Source organism: Anomaloglossus baeobatrachus, chromosome 5 (genome assembly GCF_048569485.1).
Source record: "Anomaloglossus baeobatrachus isolate aAnoBae1 chromosome 5, aAnoBae1.hap1, whole genome shotgun sequence".
Lineage (NCBI taxonomy): Eukaryota > Metazoa > Chordata > Amphibia > Anura > Aromobatidae > Anomaloglossus > Anomaloglossus baeobatrachus.
In genome coordinates this window covers 78123079-78149712 of record NC_134357.1, presented here as the reverse complement: position 1 = coordinate 78149712, position 26634 = coordinate 78123079, and the positions used below count along the sequence as shown (strand labels likewise).

Below are 26634 nucleotides of genomic sequence, written 5' to 3'. Positions count from 1 at the left end.
GATAAGAGACCGTCCATCAGGCACAGCCACAGATTTCAGGACTTGAACCCATTAGCCTCATAAGCATTTACATTACTGTAAGCTTAGGTCCAGTGATCAGGTTGGGAAATGTGTGAATAAATCCTAACTGATACATAATGGTAGGTGGTCAAAACAATGCAAAAGCAATATAAAGTTGTTTTATACCTGAGTAGTTATTCACATGAAGAAAGGGAAAAAAAAAAAACCTAAATGTTTAACTTGACATGAAGGGTGGGGAAAGCTGCACACAGACACTTCAGAAGGTGGTGGCAAACAGCAAGAATAAGGGTAAATCCATATTACAATTGTTGCAGAACTTTCTGCAATTAAAATAATTGGTTAAATGAACCTTATAGAAAATGCACCGTCCATAAGGTGGGAACAGTTTTTTTGGGAGACATTCTTGCAACGCATCTGCAGCATTTAAACAATGTGCCAAATACACAGCTCAGTATAGCTGGGCACGTTCACTAAGTATTGGAATGGATCATGAACCAAAACCCATATTAAAAATTTCAATGGAAAAAATGCACCTTCACATGGTGCTATTTTCTATATGGTAAGGCTATGTCCACGGTAGAATGTTGCTGCGGATTTTTCGGCATGAAAATCCGCACATTTTTTTTGCCGCGGATTTCCCCCACCCCCATTCTATAGCCAAATTCCGGATCAAAATCCGCAACAATAATTGACATGCTGCAGATTTTTCCGGATCAAAATCCGCGGAAAAATCCGCAGCATGGACACAGCATTTCCAAAATGCCATTGAAATGGCTTGGAAGTGCCGCTGCTGCCGATTTTTGGAAAATCCGCGGCTTTTCCGCGAGAAATCCGCGCATTTTCCGCAGCGTGGACACATGGCCTAAAAGTAACGCAAATAAAAAAAAAAAAAAAACCTGCTCCAAGGAGGACAACTGTTAAAAATTTAGTGTGTTTTGCACCCAGAAAAATCCACACAAAAAAAAAAAAGTGTAGCATTGAACAAGATCATGTATGGAGAATATGCTATGCTACGGTGTTAGGCTCCTTTCACATTGCGTTTTTCCCCTACATCCACAGGTCCCATCGGAGCATCCGTCCGAAGTGCCACTCTGCAAAGCGTGTTCGGGTGTCCGTCTGCAGAAAACGTATATGTGCAAAAATGGCACAAAACAGAGACCACGCTAACGCCGTGTGCTCCATTACAGTGAATGGCCCTGCCTGGCGCATGCGTCCGGAACACGCTTTGCAGAGTGGGGGAGGGGCGGTTCGGACGGATTCGCCGATGGGACCTGTGGACGTAGGAAAAAATGCAATGTGAAAGGAGCCTTACAGATGGCAGCTATGACCTGGATAACACATGCAGGACAAATCTTCCTGTAATACTTTTTAACCTTCCTGGACTACCCATCCCAAAATCGAGACGTTAAATAATCACCAATTAACCTTAATTGTTTTTATATATTTTCTCAAAAGTGTTGAGGCCTATAATAACCAATAATAAATAGATATAAACTGTGCAACCAGAGTAAAAAAATGTACAAAACAGTTACAGTACTGTTTCAATGACATACAGTACAGAGCAAAAGTTTTAGGCAGATGTGTGTGGGGGAAGGGGCGGTGATAAACACTATTTGAAACAAAATGCAGACAATAAGAAATTAGAACATTTGGCATGATTATTCTTTCCAAACCTATGCAAAGTTTTTGAAGGAACTTTGCAGGGAGGTTGTTCCAAACACCTTGGGGAACTGACCACAGATCTTGACTTGTGCAATCCCAGACAGACTGGATTATGTTGATCAGGGCTCTGTAGAGGTCATATACATCACAGGACTTCTCGTCCTTCTTTACGCTGAAGATCGTTCTGAATGCCATTGGCTATATGTTTGAAGTAGTCATTCTGCTGCAGAACAGATTTGGGTCCAAATACCTCCCTGATGGATAGTATCATGTTAGGAATAAGTGTGCCTGTATGTCTCAGCACTAATGGCACCAAGAATTAGGAAACATTGATGCAGTGGTTGGCCAAGGAAACTGTGTAGCAGATGAAAGACATCATGTTACTTTCCTTCTAAATCGGAATATTTCGCACAGTGTCGGCAGGTCAGAACTAGCAGCAACCTTAGACTGATATACTAGAGTTGAGCAACTACTTAACGAGTACTATCCAATACTTGCGTATTCATTCCAGATAGCATGTGCAATGCAAGTCAATGGAAAAATACTCGCAATGTAACGAGTAACCTAAATATCGTACTATTCGTGCAAGTAGTCTGACATTCGGGTCTTTACTTTGCGAGTTTATACCCTATTGACTTGCATTGCACACGATCTTCGGAATGAATACGAGAGTATTAGACAATATTCGTTATGAGTTTAGCGAGTACAAATATTGTCTAATACTCTCGTATTCATTCCGAAGATCATGTGCAATGCAAGTCAATGGGGTAAAAACCTGAATGTCAGACTACTTGCACGAATAGTACGACATTCGGGTTACTCACATTGCGAGTATTTCCCCATTGACTTGCATTACACATGCTATCTGGAATGAATACGCAAGTATTGGACAGTACTCTAAGTACCTGCTCAATTCTAAGATATACCCAACTATAGTGATAAGTCTGTAGAGAAGTGATCTTTTTGGAAGAATTCCAGCAACCATCTCTTTAATATGGAAATGAGTTACTTAACTGTGCAGGTAATCATAGGAATTGGGGCGCAACTAAAACATCAGTCCAGAGCACCTACTGCCAAGTCACAATGTGAAACATTTGGAACAAAAGGCAGTTTATTTGCCGGAGAGAGGTAAAATAATGTGTCTACAGGCAAAAGAATCATTGTGGAGGGTCCCTGCAAGTTTGGGGGCTGCAGTAAGCAAATTGAGTTAAAGGGAACCTGTCATCAGAAATTTAGCTTGAAACCTAAAAGTTTCCCCTTCTGCAGAAATGAAGCGTGGGGGGGGACGGCGTCAATGTGCTGGAAAAACAGCAACGGTCAGCAGAGAGCCCGCCCCCATGGACGATTTACAAAATTTACATAGCAAAAGGTACAAGTTTATAAAGTATTTAATTTGGTTTGGTTTAAAAGGGGCCACAAAAAGTACAGGAACCTGCTAGAATGCAGCCCAGGAGCTGCAGAAAGGGAAACTTTTAGGTTTAGAGCAAAATTTCTGATGACAGGTTCTCTTTAAGGGATTTTAGTGTCCTCAATATTGAGAAAAACAGGCAAATACTCATCTATCCCGCATAAGGGAAGCATCTGTTTGGCTCCAAATTTATTCTGCAGCAGAAAAACCCAACGTACACCCAGTATCATGAAGAACCTTCAGCATAAAGAACAAGGAGTCCTGAAAGCAATGAGCCAGCCCCCCGCAGAGCCCCGATCTCACCATGAGCCAGCCCCCCCGCAGAGCCCCGATCTCACCATGAGCCAGCTCCCCCGCAGAGCCCCGATCTCACCATGAGCCAGCTCCCCCGCAGAGCCCCGATCTCACCATGAGCCAGCTCCCCCGCAGAGCCCCAATCTCACCATAAACCAGCTCCCCCGCAGAGCCCCGATCTCACCATGAACCAGCTCCCCCCCGCAGAGCCCCGATCTCACCATGAACCAGCTCCCCCGCAGAGCCCCGATCTCACCATGAACCAGCTCCCCCGCAGAGCCCCGATCTCACCATAAACCAGCTCCCCCGCAGAGCCCCGATCTCACCATGAACCAGCTCCCCCCCGCAGAGCCCCGATCTCACCATGAACCAGCTCCCCCCCGCAGAGCCCCGATCTCACCATGAGCCAGCTCCCCCGCAGAGCCCCGATCTCACCATGAACCAGCTCCCCCCCGCAGAGCCCCGATCTCACCATGAACCAGCTCCCCCCCGCAGAGCCCCGATCTCACCATGAACCAGCTCCCCCGCAGAGCCCCGATCTCACCATGAACCAGCTCCCCCGCAGAGCCCCGATCTCACCATAAACCAGCTCCCCCGCAGAGCCCCGATCTCACCATGAACCAGCTCCCCCCCGCAGAGCCCCGATCTCACCATGAACCAGCTCCCCCCCGCAGAGCCCCGATCTCACCATGAACCAGCTCCCCCCCGCAGAGCCCCGATCTCACCATGAACCAGCTCCCCCCCGCAGAGCCCCGATCTCACCATGAGCCAGCTCCCCCGCAGAGCCCCGATCTCACCATGAGCCAGCTCCCCCGCAGAGCCCCGATCTCACCATAAACCAGCTCCCCCGCAGAGCCCCGATCTCACCATAAACCAGCTCCCCCGCAGAGCCCCGATCTCACCATAAACCAGCTCCCCCGCAGAGCCCCGATCTCACCATAAACCAGCTCCCCCGCAGAGCCCCGATCTCACCATAAACCAGCTCCCCCCCGCAGAGCCCCGATCTCACCATGAACCAGCTCCCCCCCGCAGAGCCCCGATCTCACCATGAGCCAACACCCCAGACGCCCCCCCCCCCCGCAGAGCCCCGATCAAAACATGATGGGTTAACTCTGGGATTGCACAAAAATCTACCTGCTAGGTTCCTTAAAAAACTGTGCACATGTACCTAGAAGAACTGATGGTGTTTGGATGGCAAAAAGCTCACACCAAGTATTGACTTATATTTCTCTTGTTCATTTTCTTTGCATTCTGTTAATTGATAAAATAAATGAAAAATGTTTATTTTTGAGAATATTCTGCAGGATATTTTCCTCAATAGTCACACTTTTGCCCAGCACTGTACATTTAATGCCCACTCTTAATATTTCTCCCCCTACCCAACTGATTCACATTAAAACAGCTGAGCTTTTCTTAATGTTTGGAGCACCAAATCCCATATTCCTCCTCACAAAATCAGAGGTAAGTGATCGGATGTTGCATGGGGTATGTTCACATCTCATATTGGCCAACGTGCATAAGCCATAAGAAACCCCCCAGAAAGCGGCAGAGGACACATTGATGCTGCTGCTGTTCCCCCCCCAAATCAGCACAAGGATCAGCCTCCTTGCCACGTTGTACAATCTGACTTGTTAGTTGAGGCTTTCAGCAGTAAGGCCACTTCCTAATACATAGGAGAAGCTGTACAGTCACTCCACTGACAATAACATGATGGCAAAATAGTGAGGCACTTCCACCGATGGACAAATTAATACACCCACCTTACCTACTGCCCCATTCTACATAAGTCGCCCTATAGATTTATTATAGCTCCTGAAATCTGGGACCACCACAGAATCAGCATTTATGATATAGTCTTCCATGTACACAAGCACTCAGTGCTTAATATAACGGCCATTTGCTCACAGCACCATTTCCACCTACACGAGCTCCGTAGCTTTACACATAGCCAGTCCATAGAGCAAACAAGGCAGTGCAGGGACTGCAAGAGGGTCTTGCAGAAATTGACATCTGAATCACATTTGGTAACTTCATTGCATATATGAGCCTTTGCCCTTGGCTGGACACTTGTGATGGATGAGTGTGGTCATCTCTGGGGGTTTTTTTCCCTCTTTATTAGTCTTTAAGTGCATCATTTTACTGTGGTCCGTACGCCCCCGCAGCCATTAGGAGATTTCGCCTTGTGAAATGAAGATTGATGACAGGGGTGGATTTTGTCATATAAGAACCAAGTAAAAAGTCCTGGGAATTTTCATGCAAGTTTAAGTGACCTGTAGCACTTGTAAAGTCATCCGTTTCTAAATCTTCAAAAGCCTTTACAGCATCCCATAAACAAACAGTGTTATCCATCGAACCTGGAATTGATAGAAAAAAAAAAGAAGTCAGGGAACAGAATTATATACTGTAGAGAAAATCTGATAGGATTCCATCCAATTCACTGCAGAGAAAAAATCCTTTTAGGGTAAGTTCACACAGTGCGTTTTCTTTTTCGCTCCTAATTGGGAGACCCAGACAATTGGGTGTATAGCTACTGCCTCCGGAGGCCGCACAAAGTACTACACTTAAAAGTGTAAGGCCCCTCCCCTTCTGGCTATACACCCCCCCCGTGGGAGCACGGGTCCCTCAGTTTTTGCTTTGTGCGAAGGAGGTCAGACACGCACGCATAGCTCCACTGTTTAGTCAGCAGCAGCTGCTGACTATGTCGGATGGAAGAAAAGAGGGCCCATACAGGGCCCCCAGCATGCTCCCTTCTCACCCCACTTTCTGTCGGTGGTGCTTGTTAAGGTTGAGGTACCCATTGCGGGTACGGAGGCTGGAGCCCACATGCTGATTCCTTCCCCATCCCCATTAGGGCTCTGGGCGAAGTGGGATTTTACCGGTCTCCAGGCACTGAGACCGTGCTCCATCCGCAGCCCCTGGAGAAGCCGCTGGATATGGAGCTGAGTATCGTCAGGGACATGGCCCTGCTCCGTCAAGGTACTCTGTGTCCCCGTGCATACGCGCGCACACCGCAGCACTGCTGGGTGTGTTAGTGCGCCGGGGACAACAGCGCTGCTGCGCTTGTGCCTTTTCCTCACTTCAGCTTTGCTGAGTGGGTAGACTCAGGGAGAACGGTCGCGCCGGCCGCTGGGACTGCGACGCGGCTGGGACTTGTGGTGCGCCGGGGACTTCCGCGCTGACCGTGCATATATCACGGCCGCGCTTATTACTACAGTCCCCGGCTTTTGCGGCCTAGTTCGTTCATTCCCGCCTCCGCACCTGCCAGTCAGGAGGAGGGCGGGACGCTGTACAGAGCATCAGCGCTGAGGGCTGGAGTCTTTTTTACATACTCCAGCCCTCACACCAGGCACAGTAGGACGCAGTTTCCCGCACTTTGTTTGTGGCACGCCCACGGTCCGCCCCTCTTCACAGCACGCCGGCAGCCATTACTGCCTGCACGCTGAGCTGCAGAGGGGAGACGGGGAGACTCAGACACGGGATTCTACGGCCTCATACCCGCTGTTCAGCGGGCGGTAAGCAGCCTCAAGGGCTCACCCCCACTTGTGCCATTTGTATACTGAGTATTTTGTGTTTGCAAATACTTTGTACTGTACGGGCGCTGGTGATTCTCGGCTATATACCCTCCTAGATTACAAGGAGGCAACAGCATGGCGTCCGCAAAACGCAAGGGTGCCAAGGCACAGACATTATATGCTGCCTGTACCGCATGTGGGGCTGATCTACCGGCAGGTGCCACTGACCCCCATTGTGTGCAGTGCTCGGCCCCTGTGCAACTTGCACAGCCGGGGCCTCTGCTGGACGTGACCCAGGGTGCTCCACCTGTGAATGCTGTCCAGGTGACAGGAACGGAGTTTGCAGCCTTTGCTGACAGATTGTCTATGACCATGTCAAGGATTCTTGAAACATTGCAGTCTAGACCAGTAACTCAGACCAGGGACACCGTGGCATCATTGCTCCCTGGTCCCCCTCAGCTGGAACACTTCCAAGCTCCGGGGGTGTCACATGCACCCCAGGGTGACGATTCTGACTCGGACGACAGTCCCAGACAACCTAAGCGGGCTCGTTATGAGGGGCCCTCAACTTCGTCTCACTGGTCAGGATCCCAGCGGGACGAATCTATTGGTGATGAGGCGGATGTAACTGACCAGGATTCTGATCCTGGGACCGCTCTCAATCTGGATACACCGGATGGTGACGCCATAGTGAATGATCTTATAGCGTCCATCAATAGGATGTTAGATATTTCTCCGCCAGCTCCTCCTGCGGAGGAGGCAGCTTCACAGCAGGAGAAATTCCATTTCAGATATCCCAAGCGTAAATTAAGCACTTTTCTGGACCACTCTGACTTTAGAGATGCAATCCAGAAACACCACGCTTATCCTGAGAAGCGGTTTTCTAAACGGCTTAAAGATACACGCTATCCTTTTCCCCCTGACGTGGTCAAGGGTTGGACCCAGTGTCCCAAGGTGGACCCTCCAATCTCCAGGCTTGCAGCTAGATCTTTAGTTGCAGTAGAAGATGGAGCGGCACTTAAAGATGCCACTGACAGGCAGATGGAGCTCTGGCTGAAATCCATCTATGAAGCTATCGGAGCGTCGTTGGCGCCAGCTTTCGCAGCCGTATGGGCACTCCAAGCTATTTCAGCTGGGCTTGTACAAGTCGACTCGGTCACACGTACATCTGCCCCGCAGGTGGCACCGTTGACCTCTCAAATGTCCGCATTCGCGTCTTACGCGATTAATGCTGTCCTGGACTCTACGAGCCGTACGGCGGTGGCGTCAGCCAACTCCGTGGTTTTGCGCAGAGCCCTGTGGTTGAGAGAATGGAAGGCAGATTCTGCTTCCAAGAAGTGCTTAACCAGTTTGCCTTTTTCTCGTGACCGATTGTTTGGGGAGCGTTTGGATGAAATCATTAAACACTCCAAGGGTAAGGACTCATCCTTACCTCAACACAGACAAAACAAGCCCCAACAAAGGAGGGGTCAGTCTGGTTTTCGGTCCTTTCGAGGCTCAGGCAGGTCCCAATTCTCCTCGTCCAAAAGGACTCAAAAGGATCAGAGAGGCTCAGATTCTTGGCGGACTCAGTCACGCCCAAAAAAGACAGCAGGAAGAACCGTTACCAAGACGGCTTCCTCATGACTTTCAGCCTCCTCTCTCCGCATCCTCGGTCGGTGGCAGGCTCTCCCGCTTTGGCGACATTTGGCTGTCACAGGTCAAAGACCGTTGGGTGAGGGACATTCTGTCTTACGGGTACAGGATAGAGTTCAGCTCTCGTCCTCCAACTCGTTTCTTCAGAACTTCCCCACCGCCCGACCGAGCCGATGCTCTGCTGCAGGCGGTGGACGCTCTAAAAGCGGAAGGAGTGGTGACTTCCGTTCCTCTTCAGGAACAAGGTCACGGTTTTTACTCCAATCTGTTTGTGGTGCCAAAGAAGGACGGGTCCTTTCGGCCCGTCCTGGATCTAAAGTTGCTCAACAAACACGTAAAAACCAGGGAGGTTCCGGATGGAATCTCTACGCTCCGTCATAGCCTCAATGTCTCAAGGAGATTTCTTAGCATCAATAGACATCAAAGATGCTTATCTTCACGTGCCGATTGCGCCAGAGCATCAGCGTTTTCTACGCTTCGTTATAGAAAGCGAACACCTGCAGTTCGTAGCGTTACCTTTCGGGCTGGCAACAGCCCCGCGGGTCTTCACCAAGGTCATGGCAGCAGTAGTAGCTGTCCTGCACTCGCAGGGTCACTCCGTGATCCCGTATTTGGACGACCTACTTATAAAGGCACCCTCTCAAGAGGCATGCCAACACAGTCTGAACGTGGCACTGAAGACTCTCCAGAGTTTCGGGTGGATTATCAACTTTTCAAAGTCAAATCTAACCCCGACCCAATCTCTGACATATCTTGGCATGGAGTTTCATACTCTCTCAGCGATAGTGAAGCTTCCACTGGACAAGCAGTGCTCTCTGCAGACAGGGGTGCAATCTCTCCTGCAGAACCAGTCCCACTCCTTGAGGCGCCTCATGCATTTCCTAGGGAAGATGGTGGCAGCAATGGAAGCAGTCCCTTTCGCGCAGTTTCATCTGCGCCCTCTACAATGGGACATTCTCCGCCAATGGGACGGGAAGTCGACGTCCCTCGACAGGGATGTCTCCCTCTCTCAGGCAGCCAAGGACTCTCTCCGATGGTGGCTTCTTCCCACCTCATTGTCAAAAGGAAAGTCGTTCCTACCCCCATCCTGGGCGGTGGTCACGACAGATGCGAGCCTATCAGGGTGGGGAGCAGTGTTTCTTCACCACAGGGCTCAGGGTACGTGGACTCAGAGAGAGTCCACCCTTCAGATCAATGTTCTGGAAATCAGAGCAGTCTATCTTGCGCTGCGAGCCTTCCAACAGTGGCTGCAGGGCAAGCAGATCCGGATTCAGTCGGACAATTCCACAGCGGTGGCGTACATCAACCACCAAGGGGGAACACGCAGTCGACAAGCCTTTCAAGAAGTCCGGCGGATTCTGACGTGGGTGGAAAACACAGCATCCACCATATCCGCAGTTCACATCCCAGGCGTGGAAAACTGGGAAGCAGACTTTCTCAGTCGCCAGGGCATGGACGCAGGGGAATGGTCCCTGCACCCGGACGTGTTTCAGGAGATCTGTCGCCGCTGGGGGATGCCGGACGTCGACCTGATGGCGTCACGGCACAACAACAAGGTCCCGGTTTTCATGGCACGGTCTCACGATCACCGAGCTCTGGCGGCAGACGCCTTAGTTCAGGATTGGTCGCAGTTCCGCCTACCTTATGTGTTCCCACCTCTGGCATTGTTGCCCAGAGTGCTCCGCAAAATCAGGTCCGATTGCCGTTGCGCCATTCTCGTCGCTCCAGACTGGCCAAGGAGGTCGTGGTACCCGGATCTGTGGCATCTCACGGTAGGACAACCGTGGGCGCTACCAGGCCGTCCAGACTTGTTGTCTCAAGGGCCGTTTTTCCATCTGAATTCTGCGGCCCTGAACCTGACTGTGTGGCCATTGAGTCCTGGATCCTAGGGACCTCAGGTTTATCTCACGAAGTGGTTGCCACCATGAGACAGGCTAGGAAACCATCCTCGGCCAAGATCTACCACAGAACGTGGAAGATATTCTTATCTTGGTGCTCTGCTCAGGGAGTTTCTCCCTGGCCATTTGCATTGCCCGTTTTTCTTTCCTTCCTGCAGTCTGGGTTGGAAAAAGGTTTGTCGCTTAGCTCCCTTAAAGGACAAGTCTCTGCGCTATCTGTATTCTTTCAGAAGCGCCTGGCGCGACTTCCTAAGGTACGCACGTTCCTGCAAGGGGTTTGTCATATCGTTCCTCCTTACAAGCGGCCATTGGAACCCTGGGATCTGAACAGGGTTCTGATTGCTCTCCAGAAGCCACCTTTCGAGCCTATGAAGGAGATTTCCTTTTCTCGGCTTTCACAGAAAGTGACTTTTCTGGTGGCGGTCACGTCTCTTCGGAGAGTGTCAGAGCTGGCGGCGTTATCTTGCAAATCTCCCTTCCTGGTGTTTCACCAAGACAAGGTAGTACTGCGTCCAATTCCAGAGTTTCTTCCCAAGGTGGTATCTTCCTTTCATCTCAATCAGGATATCACTTTACCATCTTTGTGTCCGCATCCAGTTCACCAATTTGAACAGGGTTTGCATCTGTTGGACCTGGTGAGAGCACTCAGGATCTACATTTCCCGCACGGCGCCTCTGCGCCGTTCGGATGCACTCTTTATCCTGGTCGCTGGTCAGCATAAAGGGTCGCAAGCTTCCAAATCCACCCTTGCGCGGTGGATCAAGGAACCAATTCTTCACGCCTACCGTTCTGCTGGGCTTCCGGCTCCTTCTGGACTGAAGGCCCATTCTACCAGAGCCGTGGGTGCGTCCTGGGCATTACGGCATCAGGCTACGGCTCAGCAGGTGTGCCAGGCGGCTACCTGGTCGAGTCTGCACACTTTTACCAAGCATTATCAGGTGCATACCTACGCTTCGGCGGATGCCAGCCTAGGTAGACAAGTCCTGCAGGCGGCGGTGGCCCACCTGTAAGAAAGGGCTGCCTGACAGCCCGATCACGAGGTATTCTTTTACCCACCCAGGGACTGCTTTTGGACGTCCCAATTGTCTGGGTCTCCCAATTAGGAGCGAAAAAGAAGAAGGGAATTTTGTTTACTTACCGTAAATTCCTTTTCTTCTAGCTCCAATTGGGAGACCCAGCACCCGCCCTGTTTTTTCTTAGGGTATTTGTTTTTCGGGTGCACATGTTGTTCATGTTGATAAGTTACGTTCTCCGATATTGTTTATCGGATTGAATTTGTTTTTGAAACAGTTATTGGCTTTCCTCCTTCTTGCTTTTGCACTAAAACTGAGGGACCCGTGCTCCCACGGGGGGGTGTATAGCCAGAAGGGGAGGGGCCTTACACTTTTAAGTGTAGTACTTTGTGCGGCCTCCGGAGGCAGTAGCTATACACCCAATTGTCTGGGTCTCCCAATTGGAGCTAGAAGAAAAGGAATTTACGGTAAGTAAACAAAATTCCCTTCTTTGCGCATTTTCGGGTGCGTTTTTGGCCTCAAAACTGCATGACTTAACTTCCCCAGCAAAGTCTATGAGTTTTCATTTTTGCTGTCCGCACACAACTTTTTTTTTTAAGCTGCATTTTTGAGCTTAAAAAAAAAAAATGGACATGTGAATTCTTTCCTGCGTTTTTCTGTATTTTCCCCCCATACAATGTATTGGAAAAACAGTTAAAAACGCACCAAATCGCGGTAAAAATGCATGCGTTTTTTGACGCAGGTGCGTTTTTGTGCATTTTTAGCGGCCAAAAACGCAGCGTGTGCACATAGCCTTACCGTTCAATTTCTACAGATTTTCATTAATAATCCCACTCATTTTGCTGCAGGCTTTCTGGCTGAAAAACCTGCAAAAGTGTCTGCATTATCTATAAATACCTTCGACGTCAGATACACAGCATCAATATTGCTGCAGAATAAAACTACCATAGGCTTATTAAAGGGAACCTGTCATGTACAATATGGACCCAGAAGCACAAGCAGTTCTGCGTGTATATTGCTAATCTCTGCCTAACCATCTCTATCTAGTAACATAGATAAAGATCTTTAGAAAAAGTATTTAAGGATCTTTTATCTTCTGCTAATGAGGCCAGGGACTAGTCCCAAGAGTGTTTCTCACCTTAGCTAGTTAGCCCACATAGCACGCCCACAGGGGCATGCTAATGAATACGAAGCAACACCACACACTGTTCATGGCGGCCGGCAGAGGATAGATGCGCACTGCACATGATCCGGAGTACCCTAGGCTTCCGATCATGCGCACTAAACTGATGCCAGATATAAGCTTCCCAGCTTGAGTGAGGTACAGTGCGCATGACCGGAAGTGCTGAGGACCGCAAATCATGCAAAGTACACATCCATCCTCCATCAGTTGCCATGAATAGTGAGGTATGTGCAGCATATCATTAGCATTTTTGTACGCCCACAGGAGCATGATAGCATGCTATATGATGAGCCGACCAGCTAAGGGGAGAAACGCCCTTGGGTCTTGTCCCTGGCCTCATTAGCATATAATATAGAATCTCTAGAAACACTTTTTCTAAAGATCTCTTTATCTATGCTAGTGTATACAGGGACAGTTAGACAGGGATTAGTAATATGAGTAATATGCACCCAGAGCTGCAGGTGCACGAGTATTTGGATCCAGAAATTTTTGCATCACTTAGCAGGGAAACCAAAAAAAATAAATAAATAAAACACTTTTGGTGAGTTTTTTTCCATGTATTTTCTATGCATTCTGGGGTGGAAAACCACTGCAGATTTATTTCTGCACCACATCTAAAGAAGGGAATTTTGTTTACTTACCGTAAATTCCTTTTCTTCTAGCTCCAATTGGGAGACCCAGACAATTGGGTGTATAGCTTCTGCCTCCGGAGGCCACACAAAGTATTACACTTAAAAGTGTAAAGCCCCTCCCCTTCTGCCTATACACCCCCCCGTGAGTCACGGGCTCCTCAGTTTTGGTGCAAAAGCAGGAAGGAGGAAACTTATAATTTGGTCTAAAGTAATTCAATCCGAAGGAAGTTCGGAAAACTGAAAACCATTCAACATGAACAACATGTGTACACAAAGAACAACAGCCCGAAGGGAACAGGGGCGGGTGCTGGGTCTCCCAATTGGAGCTAGAAGAAAAGGAATTTACGGTAAGTAAACAAAATTCCCTTCTTCTTTGTCGCTCCATTGGGAGACCCAGAAAATTGGGACGTCCAAAAGCAGTCCCTGGGTGGGTAAAATAATACCTCGTAATAGAGCCGTAAAACGGCCCCTTCCTACAGGTGGGCAACCGCCGCCTGAAAGACTCGCCTACCTAGGCTGGCATCTGCCGAAGCATAGGTATGCACCTGATAGTGTTTCGTGAAAGTGTGCAGACTCGACCAGGTAGCCGCCTGACACACCTGCTGAGCCGTAGCCTGGTGCCGCAAAGCCCAGGACGCACCCACGGCTCTGGTAGAATGGGCCTTCAGCCCTGAGGGAACCGGAAGCCCAGAAGAACGGTAGGCTTCGAGAATTGGTTCCTTGATCCACCGAGCCAGGGTTGATTTGGAAGCCTGTGACCCTTTACGCTGGCCAGCGACAAGGACAAAGAGTGCATCCGAGCGGCGCAGGGGCGCCGTACGAGAAATGTAGAGAGTCTGAGTGCTCTCACCAGATCCAACAAGTGCAAATCCTTTTCACATTGGTGAACTGGATGTGGACAAAGAGAAGGTAAGGAGATATCCTGATTGAGATGAAAGGGGGATACCACCTTAGGGAGAAATTCCGGAACCGGACGCAGAACCACCTTGTCCTGGTGAAACACCAGGAAAGGAGCCTTGCATGACAGCGCTGCTAGCTCAGACACTCTCCGAAGTGATGTGACTGCTACTAGGAAGACCACTTTCTGCGAAAGGCGTGAAAGAGAAATATCCTTCATTGGCTCAAAAGGTGGTTTCTGAAGAGCCATCAGCACCCTGTTCAGATCCCAGGGTTCTAACGGACGCTTGTAAGGAGGAACTATGTGACAAACCCCCTGCAGGAACGTGCGCACCTTTGGAAGTCTGGCTAGGCGCTTCTGGAAAAACACAGAGCGCTGAGACTTGTCCCTTAAGAGAACCGAGCGACAAACCCTTTTCCAATCCGGATTGAAGGAAGGAAAGAAAAGTGGGCAAGGCAAATGGCCAGGGAGTAAAACCCTGATCAGCGCACCAGGATAAGAATATTATCCACGTCCTGTGGTAGATCTTGGCGGACGTTGGTTTCCTGGCCTGTCTCATAGTGGCAATGACCTCTTGAGATAACCCTGAAGATGCTAGGATCCAGGACTCAATGGCCACACAGTCAGGTTGAGGGCCGCAGAATTCAGATGGAAAAACGGCCCTTGAGACAGCAAGTCTGGTCGGTCTGGTAGTGCCCACGGTTGACCCACCGTGAGATGCCACAGACCCGGGTACCACGACCTCCTCGGCCAGTCTGGAGCGACGAGGATGGCGCGGCGGCAGTCTGACCTGATCTTGCGTAACACTCTGGGCAACAGTGCCAGAGGAGGAAACACAAGGCAGTTGAAACTGCGACCAATCCTGAACTAATGCGTCTGCCGCCAGAGCTCTGTGATCTTGAGACCGTGCCATGAATGCCGGGACCTTGTTGTTGTGCCGGGACGCCATTAGGTCGACGTCCGGCATCCCCCAGCGGCAACAGATCTCTTGAAATACGTCCGGGTGAAGGGACCATTCCCCTGCGTCCATGCCCTGGCGACTGAGAAAGTCTGCTTCCCAGTTTTCTACGCCCGGGATGTGAACTGCGGATATGGCGGATGCAGTGGCTTCCGCCCACAGCAGAATCCGCCGGACTTCCTGGAAGGCTTGCCGACTGCATGTGCCGCCCTGGTGGTTGATGTATGCCACCGCTGTGGAGTTGTCCGACTGAATTCGGATCTGTTTGCCTTCCAGCCACGGCTGGAACGCTTTTAGGGCAAGATACACTGCCCTTATCTCCAGAACATTGATCTGCAGGGAGGACTCTGGCTGAGTCCAGGTACCCTGGGCCCTGTGGTGGAGAAAGACTGCTCCCCACCCTGACAGGCTCGCGTCCGTCGTGACCACCGCCCAGGATGGTGGTAGGAAGGATTTCCCCTTCGACAATGAAGTGGGAAGAAGCCACCACCGAAGAGAGGCTTTGGCTGCCTGAGAAAGGGAGACGTTCCTGTCGAGGGACGTCGACTTCCTGTCCCACTTGCGGAGAATGTCCCATTGAAGTGGACGCAGATGAAACTGCGCAAAAGGAACTGCCTCCATTGCTGCCACCATCTTCCCTAGGAAGTGCATGAGGCGCCTCAAGGGGTGTGACTGGCCTTGAAGGAGAGATTGCACCCCTGTCTGTAGTGAACGCTGTTTGTCCAGCGGAAGCTTCACTATCGCTGGAAGAGTATGAAACTCCATGCCAAGATATGTCAGAGATTGGGCCGGTGTCAGATTTGACTTTGTGAAATTGATGATCCACCCGAATCTCTGAAGAGTCTCCAGAGCAATGTCCAGGCTGTGTTGGCATGCCACTCGGGAGGGTGCTTTGACAAGCAGATCGTCTAAGTAAGGGATCACAGAGTGTCCCTGAGAGTGTAGGACTGCTACAACTGCTGCCATGACCTTGGTGAAGACCCGTGGTGCTGTCGCCAGGCCGAAAGGCAGTGCCACGAACTGAAGGTGTTCGTCCCCGATGGCGAAACGCAGGAAGCGCTGATGCTCTGGTGCAATCGGTACGTGGAGATAAGCATCTTTGATGTCGATTGATGCTAGGAAATCTCCTTGGGACATTGAGGCGATGACGGAGCGGAGCGATTCCATCCGGAACCGCCTGGTTTTCACGTGTTTGTTGAGCAGTTTTAGGTCCAGAACAGGACGGAAAGATCCGTCCTTTTTGGCACCACAAACAAGTTGGAGTAAAAACCGTGACCCTGTTGCTGAAGAGGAACAGGGATCACCACTCCTTCTGCCTTCAGAGTGCACACCGCCTGAAGAAGAGCATCGGCTCGCTCGGGGGGCGGAGATGTTCTGAAGAAACGAGTCGGAGGACGAGAGCTGAGCTCTATCCTGTAACCGTGAGACAGAATGTCTCTCACCCAACGGTCTTGTACCTGTGGCAACCAGGCGTCGCAAAAGCGGGAGAGCCTGCCACTGACCGAGGATGCGGCGTGAAGAGGCCGAAAGTCATGAGGAGGCCGCTTTGGGAGCGGTTCCTCCGGCGGTCTTTTTAGGACGTGACTTAGACCGCCATGAATCGGAGTTCGTCTGACCCTTCTGTGGCCTGTTGGACGAGGAGAATTGAGACCTGCCCGCGGGCCGAAAGGACCGAAACCTCGATTGTACCTTCCGTTGTTGAGGTCTTTTTGGTTTGGACTGGGGTAAGGATGAGTCCTTTCCCTTGGATTGTTTAATGATTTCATCCAAATCGCTCACCAAACAGGCGGTCGCCAGAAAATGGCAACCCGGTTAAGAACTTTTTGGAGGCAGAGTCTGCCTTCCATTCACGTAGCCACATGGCCCTGCGGACTGCCACCGAATTGGCGGATGCTACCGCCGTACGGCTCGTAGAGTCCAGGACAGCATTAATGGCGTATGACGCAAACGCCGACGCCTGAGAGGTTAATGACGCCACCTGTGGAGCAGAGGCCCGTGTGACTGCATTAATCTGCGAGTGACAAGCCGAGATAGCTTGGAGCGCCCATACGGCTGCGAATGCCGGAGCAAAGGACGCGCCGATAGCCTCATAGATGGATTTCAACCAGAGCTCCATCTGTCTGTCAGTGGCATCTTTGAGTGAGGCCCCATCTTCCACTGCAACTATGGATCTAGCCGCCAGTCTGGAGACTGGAGGATCCACCTTGGGACACTGAGCCCAACCCTTGACAACGTCAGGGGGAAAGGGATAACGTGTGTCCTTAAGTCGCTTAGAAAAGCGCTTATCTGGACAAGCTCGGTGTTTCTGGACTGCCTCTCTGAAATCGGAGTGATCCAGGAACATACTCATTGTACGCTTGGGAAACCTAAAACGGAATTTCTCCTGCTGAGAAGCTGACTCCTCAATTGGAGGAGCTGGGGGAGAAAGATCCAACACCTGATTGATGGACGCTATAAGGTCGTTCACTATGGCGTCCCCTTCTGGTGTATCTAGGTTGAGAGCGGCTTCAGGATCAGAGTCCTGATCTGCCCCCTCCGCTTCATCCTCTAGAGAGTCCTCCTGCTGAGACCCTGAGCAGTGTGATGAAGTCGAGGGAAGCTCCCAGCGACCCCGCTTAGGTGGTCTGGGACTGCGGTCCGTGTCAGAGACCTCACCTTGAGACCTATGAGTCACCCCAGGAGCACTTTGCTGCTCCAACCGCGGGGGGCCTGGGGTCAATGATTCAACAGTGCCCGGGGGCTGTGTTACAGGTCTGGACTGCAAAGCTTCTAGTATCTTAGCAGACCATTTATCCATAGTCTCAGAAAGTTTGTCAGCGAATACTGCAAACTCCGTCCCTGTCACCTGGACAGTGGCAGCCGGTGTTTCTACCTGGGCCGAGGGTCCCACTAGTGGCTGAGGCTCCGGCTGAGTAAGTACCATAGGTGCCGAGCATTGCACACAATGAGGGTAGGTGGAACCTGCAGGTAGCATAGCCGCACATGAGGTACAGGTTGCAAAGTAAGCCTGTGCTTTGGCACCCTTGCTATTTGCAGACAACATGCTGTTGTCTCCTCGGAGTACAATCTGGGAGGGTATAGAGCCAAAAACCAGTGCGACCGTACAGAGTAAATGTATAGCATATAAACCTATATATATATACACTTCGGCACCCAGGGGGGCCAGCACCTAGAAACAGGTGCGGCTTACCGACCGCCCAAAGCGGTTGTGTGACCACCAGATTCCCTGCCTGGATCTCCCAGAGCCGTTTGTCTCTCCTCTCTAGCTTCAGAAGTGCTGACAGGAATGGCTGCCAGCGTTCTGTGAGGAGGAGGGGGCCGTGGGCGTGCCCTAGAAAGTGCGGGAATCTGGTGTCCCACTGTGCTCAGTGAGGGGGAAGGAGGATACAAAGTATGCTCCAGCCCTCAGCGCTGACGTCCAGTGCAGCGTCCCTCCCTTCCCCTGACTGACAGGCCCGGGGGCGGGAATATGCGGTACTAGGCCGCAAAAGCCGGGGACTAAAGTTATAAGCGCGGCCGGCAAACAAGCGCGGTCAGCGCGGTAGTCCCGGCGCACTAACACACCCAGCAGTGCTGCAGCGTGTATGACACAAGCGCTCCATGCGCTGTCCCCAAGGGGACACAGAGTACCTCACAGTAGCAGGGCCTTGTCCCTGACGATACCCAGCTCCTGTCCAGCAGATTCCCCAGGGGCTGCGGAGGGAGCACGGTCCCAGTGTCTGGAGACCGATTAGGATCCCACTTCACCCAGAGCCCCTAGGGGATGGGGAAGGAAAACAGCATGTTGGCTCCTGCCTATGTACCCGCAGTGGGTACCTCAACCTTAACCGCACCGCCGACCAGAGTGGGGTGAGAAGGGAGCATGCTGGGGGCCCTATATGGGCCCACTTTTCTTCCATCCGAAATAGTCAGCAGCTGCTGCTGACTAAATTGTGGAGCTATGCGTGCATGTGTGCCTCCTTCGCACAAAGCATAAAAACTGAGGAGCCCGTGACTCACGGGGGGGTGTATAGGCAGAAGGGGAGGGGCTTTACACTTTTAAGTGTAATACTTTGTGTGGCCTCCGGAGGCAGAAGCTATACACCCAATTGTCTGGGTCTCCCAATGGAGCGACAAAGAAAATGGGAAGAAAAAAAAAAAAAAGCAACAGGTGCACAAAACTTCAAGATTCTCATGGACTTTGCTGGCATAAGGATATGCATGCAGTATAATGACAAAACTGCACACAAAAAAAAACCTCACATACCCTAAAGCACAGTTTGCTAAAACACATCTGCAAGTTGTGATCATCACTAGCTGTGCGCTCATCCACTGCCCACTATTGAGGTGCACTGCTGCATGCTGTGACATTTTCCATATGAAGCACCATTCCATACCAAAAAGCTAAATGTATACAGGCTCATCCAAAATAAGCCCTAAGGCTTATACATTGTACATGCAGATATATCCGCAGTTTCCCGCAGCAGCTCCCCGGAATCCGCAGTTATACATAGCTGCAGGATTCCAACAAAATATCTGCGGAAATCCTGCGGACATTTGTGCGACTTATCTGCGGATGTCCCGGCCTCTATCTCCATAGTGGAGAGGAGGTATTTCCGCAGGAATAATGGACGTGCGGCTGCGGGACATCCGCAGCATATTCCACAGCCGCACATACCGCAGCATGGACACAGCACTCCCCATGTCCCATAGGATAACATGGGGAGTGTGTACTTGCTAAAACCCGTGTATTTATCTAGAAAATCCAGATAAATCCGCAGGTTTTCCTTGGCAAAATCCACGGGTACAGAGTCCCGTGGGCACATAGTCTTAGGAAATTCAAGCATAAAATAATCTGGCAATATTGAACTAATGAAAAAGTCTGAAAACATACCTGACGCTAAAATCTCTCCATCACGACTAAATTTAAGTGCATAGATTGTGTTTGTGTGACCCTTTAACTCTCCAACCATCAATCCATGGCCAATGTCCCAAAGCAAGACCCTGGCATCTGTTCCCCCGCTGGCTAAAAACTTTCCATTTGGAGTAAAGGTCAATGAGTGAATAGGTCCCTGCAGAAATATACAAATTGCCTATCAGTGAGCATGCAATGTTTTCAGAGAAATATTATTGATCACATCTCATACAACACTTTATAATCTTCACAAGAATATTAAAATTACATTATTTTCGGTCATTTCAATTGGAATTGAGTGTAAATAAAATGAACAAAATATGGAGGCGGCCGTACATGTTGCTGTGGTATACTGTACCTTGTGTCCAGTAAAGATCCTTACACAGTTCCCATTAAGCACATCCCACATTCGGACTGTCCTGTCTGTAGAGCCAGTGGCCAAGTAGTTCGCATTTGGATGGAATCGAGTACTTATCACATCTGCCAGATGGCCAGCAAATATCCGAAGTGGCTGATAGTGGTCAGTGGCCCATAAGCTGGAAATGACAATGAACGTAAAGTAGTTACGGATATTAGATAATTCAGTCACAAGTTATATACAAAAGTGTGTAATAAAGAAGAAATTATAATATATATTTATCTCTGCAGGTAATTCTTGCACTACAGGATAAATACAAAATTAAATAAATATAATTGAGCCAGGCATGGAATAAACCTACACATAATATACAATGATCAGTCAGAACATTAGAACTACCTAGCTTATATTGTGTAGATCCCCATAATTAAAAGGGAATCTGTCATCAGGTTTTTCGACACCTAATCTAAAGAGCAACATAATGTAGGGGCAGAGATCCAGATTCCAGCAATATTGTCACTTACTGGGCTGCTTTGTGTATTTTTTTTTTCTTTAAATCAAATCACTGATTAATCAGCAGTAGATTATTACAGGACTACTTGCTCTGTATAACCCCAGCCCCACCACTGATTGGCAGCTTTCTGTGGACACTGTATATGGGCAGAAACCTGTCAATCAGCAGTATGATTGGGGTTTTTAGAGCTCCACATTCAAATAACTGCTAGATCTGCAGCAGCGGAAACATTGATTTTATCAAAATGACAACAAACAGCTCAATAAGTGACAATGCTGGAATCAGGGTCTCTGCCCCTACATTATGCGGCTTTCGGATGGAGTAGTAAAAACCTGCTGACAGATGCTTTTAAGTCATTCATGTCACTTGAGCTCTGCCACCAAGATGATAGCAGGAGATCCTACAAAGGGAACCGGGCAGCTGTTTTTTGAGGCACATAACAGCAGCATGAATCAGAGCCTGGCTGCAGGATTGTTGACCGGTACATTTTTTTACGCTTCAGTGTTGCAAAAGAAATCAAATAGTCTTGTCTATGGACCAGTCTCCTCTCTGACTACGGTCCCAGGTCAGATCTTACAATGCTCCGGCATTTCAGAAAAAATACACGGACTGCAATCTTGATGTGATTGATTCAGTCAGCGGATTGTGCAGCTCAGATCAGCGGAGATTCCCTTTACCTTTTATCAGTTATCAGGTGTGGTTCGTAGATCAAACTCGTTTTTCAACACATGATAAAGATCGAAATGAGATCAGGGAATCCAGGACCAATTCCACGCCATGTGCTCTGTGATGTTTCTCCATCCTTTGTCCATCGTAGCAGGGGCATTAGGTAACCCCGCTGACATTTTAGCTACAGTAGCGCCTCTGCAGTGTAGTAGCAGACGGGCTATGTATTTCTCTAAAAGATCCATGGACATCACCCAGTGACCAGTGCAAGACCTGAAACGTTATTCGCTTTACCGGAAGGTGGTTTAAAGGGAACCTGTCAGGTGCAATATGCAGCCAAGACCACGAGCAGTTCTGGGTGCATATTGCTAATTCCTGCCTAACCGTCCCTGTATACACTAGCATAGATAAAAGGGATGTTTAGAAAAAGTTATTTCTAAAGATAGTTTATTACATGCTAATGAGCGCGGGGACTAGTCCTAAGGGCATTTCACCCCTTAGCTAGTCGGCCCACATAGCAAGTTAGCACGCCCCTGTGGGCGTACTAACATGCTAATAAATGCACAGAGACGCCGCGTATACGTCACTGTTCATGGCGGCCAGCAAAGGATGGATGCGGAGTGCGCATGATCCAGTGTCCCAGCACTTCCGGTCATGCGCACTATACCTCACTGGGAGGAGGGGTGGAAGGAAACTTACACCTGGCATCAGTTTAGTGCGCATGATTGGAAGCCTCGGGTTCTCCGGATAGTGCGCATCCATCCTCTGCTGGCCGTCATGAACAGTGAGGTATGTGCGGCGTCACTGCGTATTCATTAGTATGTTAGCATGCAAGCATGCCCCTGTGGGCGTACTATGTGGGCCGACTAGCTAAGGGGGAAACGCCCTTGGGACTAGACCCGCGCTCATTAACATACAATAAAAGATCTTTAGAAATACTTTTTCTATAGATCTCTATCTATGCTAGTGTATACAGGGACGGTTAGGCAGGGATTAGCAGTATACACCCAGAACTGCTCGTGGTTCCCTTTAATGTTATGGCTGATAGGTCTAGATTTTCAATGACAGATTAAAATTTGTGGTACAGAGAGGCATTTAACTAATTAAATTATTTAGTAGCCATAATACAGATTTACCTGGTCAATTACTTATATTAAATTTAATTTAAAAAAGAAAAAAAAAAAAAAATGGCCATTTTTATTTACCGTGCGACTCGATCATGTCCTCCAGAAACAAAGTAATAACCAAATGGGGAGAATTGCGCATCCCATACAGGATAATTGTGACCTTTGTATGCTACCAAGCAGGTGAACGTCTGTAGGCTCCATAGCCGGACAGTGCCATCTTCTGAACAGGACAGCAAGTAGTTCCTAGAAGAGAAGTGTGGCGTTACTTAGATGGACACGTATGACCTCTGCGCCATCGTCAGGTTACATGCCGATCATATTATTCCTCTCACCGGTCTGGGCTGAAGCTGGTTGCGTATACAGGACCACTGTGACCAAATAAAATTTTCGTCTCGCTGGAAGTTCTCTCATCCATAATTCGCTCGAGGACATCATCGGATTCCTTATCAATCAAGTTGAGATCTTGGTAGGAGGTTAAAAAAAAAACAAAACAAAAAAAAAATAATTAAATTACTTTGGATAATCAGCAACTCAAGACAACAGATTGTGCTTCACCAAAATAAATTTCCACTTGGGTTGGAAGGCGACAAAAAGAAAAAAAAAAAAAAAAAAACATGCACCAAGTAGCGGTTTTATATTAGTAAAAGGGAGCGGGAATGGTCCTTAGGGGACTCCATTTGTCATAACAGTGCAACCCCTTTAAAAATGTACTGCAGGCACGAGACAGATGAGTCAGATTCTCAAATGTTATCCTCTTCCATTGTTTGTTACATACTACAATCCTGGGCGCTATAGATGTAATATGAAAGTCCTTATTACCCGCGGTGCTTTTAACACCACGTAGTTTCTTAGGTGTCAAACTCCAGACGCGCACAGTGGAATCTGAGAAGCCGCCTGCGATCATGCTGGAATCATCCGTGACATCCACCGCAGTCAGGCCCTGCAAGGAAATTAAGAATAGTTTTATATTTGGACAATATTTTTTTCATTAATTTTTTTAATAAATATATTTAAATGGTGAAAAGACAGTTACAACATACCTGATAAGCATTGAGAAATGTGTAGAAACATATTGAGGGTAAAGAGTCAGGACAAAGTCGCACGCGCTTCGCAGCTTCCTTCATGATCATAATTTTATCAAGTTTGTCAGAATCTTTCAACTCTGGGAGAGGAATCCTGCACACAAAAAAGGGAATCAGTGAAAATAGACAATCAAAATTTATAAACAAAAACTTTAACACAGGATTATTACATAAGGGTATAAAAAAGGGAATTTTGTTTATTTACCGTAAATTCCTTTTCTTCTAGCTCCTATTGGGAGACCCAGACAATTGGGTGTATAGCTTCTGCCTCTGGAGGCCACACAAAGTATTACACTTTAAAAAGTGTAACCCCTCCCCTCTGCCTATACACCCTCACGTGGACCACGGGCTCCTCAGTTTTGGTGCAAAAGCAGGAAGGAGAAAACTTATAAATTGGTCTAGGGTAAATTCAATCCGAAGGATGTTCGGAGAACTGAAGACTATGAACCATAAGAACAATGCAACATGAACAACATGTGTACACAAAAGAACAACAGCCCGAAGGGCACAGGGGCGGGTGCTGGGTCTCCCTATAGGAGCTAGAAGAAAAGGAATTTACGGTAAGTAAGCAAAATTCCCTTTTTCTTTGTCGCTCCATTGGGAGACCCAGACAATTGGGACGTCCAAGAGCAGTCCCTGGGTGGGTAAAAGAATACCTCAATAAAAGGAGCCGAAAACGGCCCCCTCTTACAGGTGGGCAACCGCCGCCTGAAGGACTCGCCTACCTAGACTGGAGTCAGCCGACGCATAGGTATGCACTTGATAGTGCTTCGTGAAAGTGTGCAGACTAGACCACGTAGCTGCCTGACACACCTGCTGAGCCGTCGCCCGGTGCCGCAAAGCCCAGGACGCACCTACAGCTCTGGTAGAATGGGCTCTCAACCCTGAAGGAAGTGGAAGCCCAGAAGAACGGTAGGCCTCGAGAATCGGTTCCTTGATCCACTGAGCCAAGGTTGACTTGGAGGCCTGAGAGCCCTTACGCTGGCCAGCGACAAGGACAAAGAGCGCGTCTGAACGGCGCAGGGGCGCCGTGCGAGACACGTAGAACCGGAGTGCTCTCACTAGATCCAAAGAGTGCAAATCCTTTTCACACTGGTGAATTGGATTAGGGCAAAAGGAAGGCAAGGAGATATCCTGATTTAGATGAAAAGGGGATACCACCTTAGGGAGAAATTCCGGGACCGGACGGAGAACCACCTTATCCTGGTGAAAAACCAGGAAGGGAGCTTTGCATGACAGCGCTGCAAGCTCAGACACTCTCCGAAGAGACGTGACTGCCACTAGGAAGGCCACCTTCTGCGAAAGACGGGAGAGAGAGACATCCCGCAGTGGCTCAAAAGGCGGCTTCTGAAGAGCCGTCAGGACCCTGTTAAGGTCCCAAGGTTCCAACGGACGTTTGTAAGGTGGGACTATGTGGCAGACCCCCTGCAGGAACGTGCGGACCTGCGGAAGCCTGGCTAGACGCTTTTGAAAAAACACGGAGAGCGCTGACACTTGGCCCTTGATAGAGCCGAGGGACAAACCCTTGTCCACTCCAGATTGAAGGAATGAAAGGAATGTGGGTAAGGCAAACAGCCATGGAGAAAAACCGTTAGCAGTGCACCAGGACAGGAAGATTTGCCAAGACCTATAATAGATCTTGGCGGACGTTGGCTTCCTGGCCTGTCTCATGGTGGCAATGACATCCTGAGATAACCCTGAAGACGCTAGGAGCCAGGACTCAATGGCCACACAGTCAGGTTGAGGGCCACAGAATTCAGATGGAAAAACGGGCCTTGTGACAGCAAGTCTGGGCGGTCTGGAAGTGCCCACGGTTGACCCACCGTGAGATGCCACAGATCCGGATACCACAACCGCCTCGGCCAGTCTGGAGCGACGAGAATGGCGCGACGGCAGTCGAACCTGATCTTGCGTAGTACTCTGGGCAGCATTGCCAGAGGGGGAAACACATACGGCAGTCAGAACTGCGACCAATCCTGCACTAACGCGTCCGCCGCCAGAGCTCTGTGATCCTGAGACCGTGCCATGAAGGCCGGGACCTTGTTGTTGTGCCGTGACGCCATGAGATCGACGTCCGGCGCTCCCCAGCGGCGACAGATCTCCCGAAACACGTCTGGGTGAAGAGACCATTCCCCCGCGTCCATGCCCTGACGACTGAGAAAATCTGCTTCCCAGTTTTCTACGCCCGGGATGTGAACTGCGGAGATGGTGGAGCCTGTGTCTTCCACCCACTGCAGAATTCGCCGGACTTCCTGGAAGGCCAGACGACTGCGAGTGCCGCCTTGGTGATTGATGTAGGCGACGGCAGTGGCGTTGTCCGACTGGATTCGGATCTGCCTGCCCTCCAGCCACCGATGGAAAGCCAGTAGGGCTAGATATACTGCCCTTATCTCCAGAATATTGATCTGAAGGGACGATTCTATCGGAGTCCCGGAGAATATCCCATTGGAGTGGCCGTAGATGAAATTGTGCAAACGGCACTGCCTCCATAGCTGCCACCATCTTCCCCAGGAAGTGCATGAGGCGCCTTAAGGAGTGTGATTGACTCCGAAGAAGTGATTGCACCCCTGCCTGCAGAGAAAGCTGTTTGTCCCGCGGTAGCTTGACTAACGCTGGCTGTGTGTGAAACTCCATCCCAAGGTAAGTCAGTGATTGGGTTGGTGTCAACTTGGATTTCGGGAAGTTGATGATCCACCCGAACTGCTGGAGAGTCGCCAGAGCGACGGTAAGGCTTTGTTGACACGCCACCCGAGAAGGGGCCCTGATTAGGAGATTGTCCAAGTAGGGGGATCACCGAGTGGCCCTGAGAGTGTAGGACCGCCACGACGGATGCCATGACTTTGGTGAACACCCGTGGGGCTGTCGCCAGGCCGAAGGGC

At 49.7% G+C, this 26634-nt stretch overlaps 1 protein-coding gene across 1 annotated transcript in view; it reads right to left on the bottom strand.

Annotated features, from left to right (window-relative positions):
- Positions 1 to 4466: 4466 nt before the first annotated feature.
- The window catches only part of TAF5 (TATA-box binding protein associated factor 5), a 73675-nt gene continuing 51507 nt past the window's right edge, over positions 4467 to 26634 (bottom strand). Inside the window, exons 6-12 of the mRNA XM_075352320.1 lie at positions 23714 to 23849; positions 23493 to 23613; positions 23006 to 23135; positions 22752 to 22916; positions 20367 to 20544; positions 19988 to 20165; positions 4467 to 5739 (exon numbers count right to left, since the gene is read on the bottom strand). Coding sequence (XP_075208435.1) covers positions 5522 to 5739; positions 19988 to 20165; positions 20367 to 20544; positions 22752 to 22916; positions 23006 to 23135; positions 23493 to 23613; positions 23714 to 23849 — 1126 coding nt within the window. The 3' untranslated portion in view covers positions 4467 to 5521. The remainder of the gene's footprint in view (positions 5740 to 19987; positions 20166 to 20366; positions 20545 to 22751; positions 22917 to 23005; positions 23136 to 23492; positions 23614 to 23713; positions 23850 to 26634) is intronic.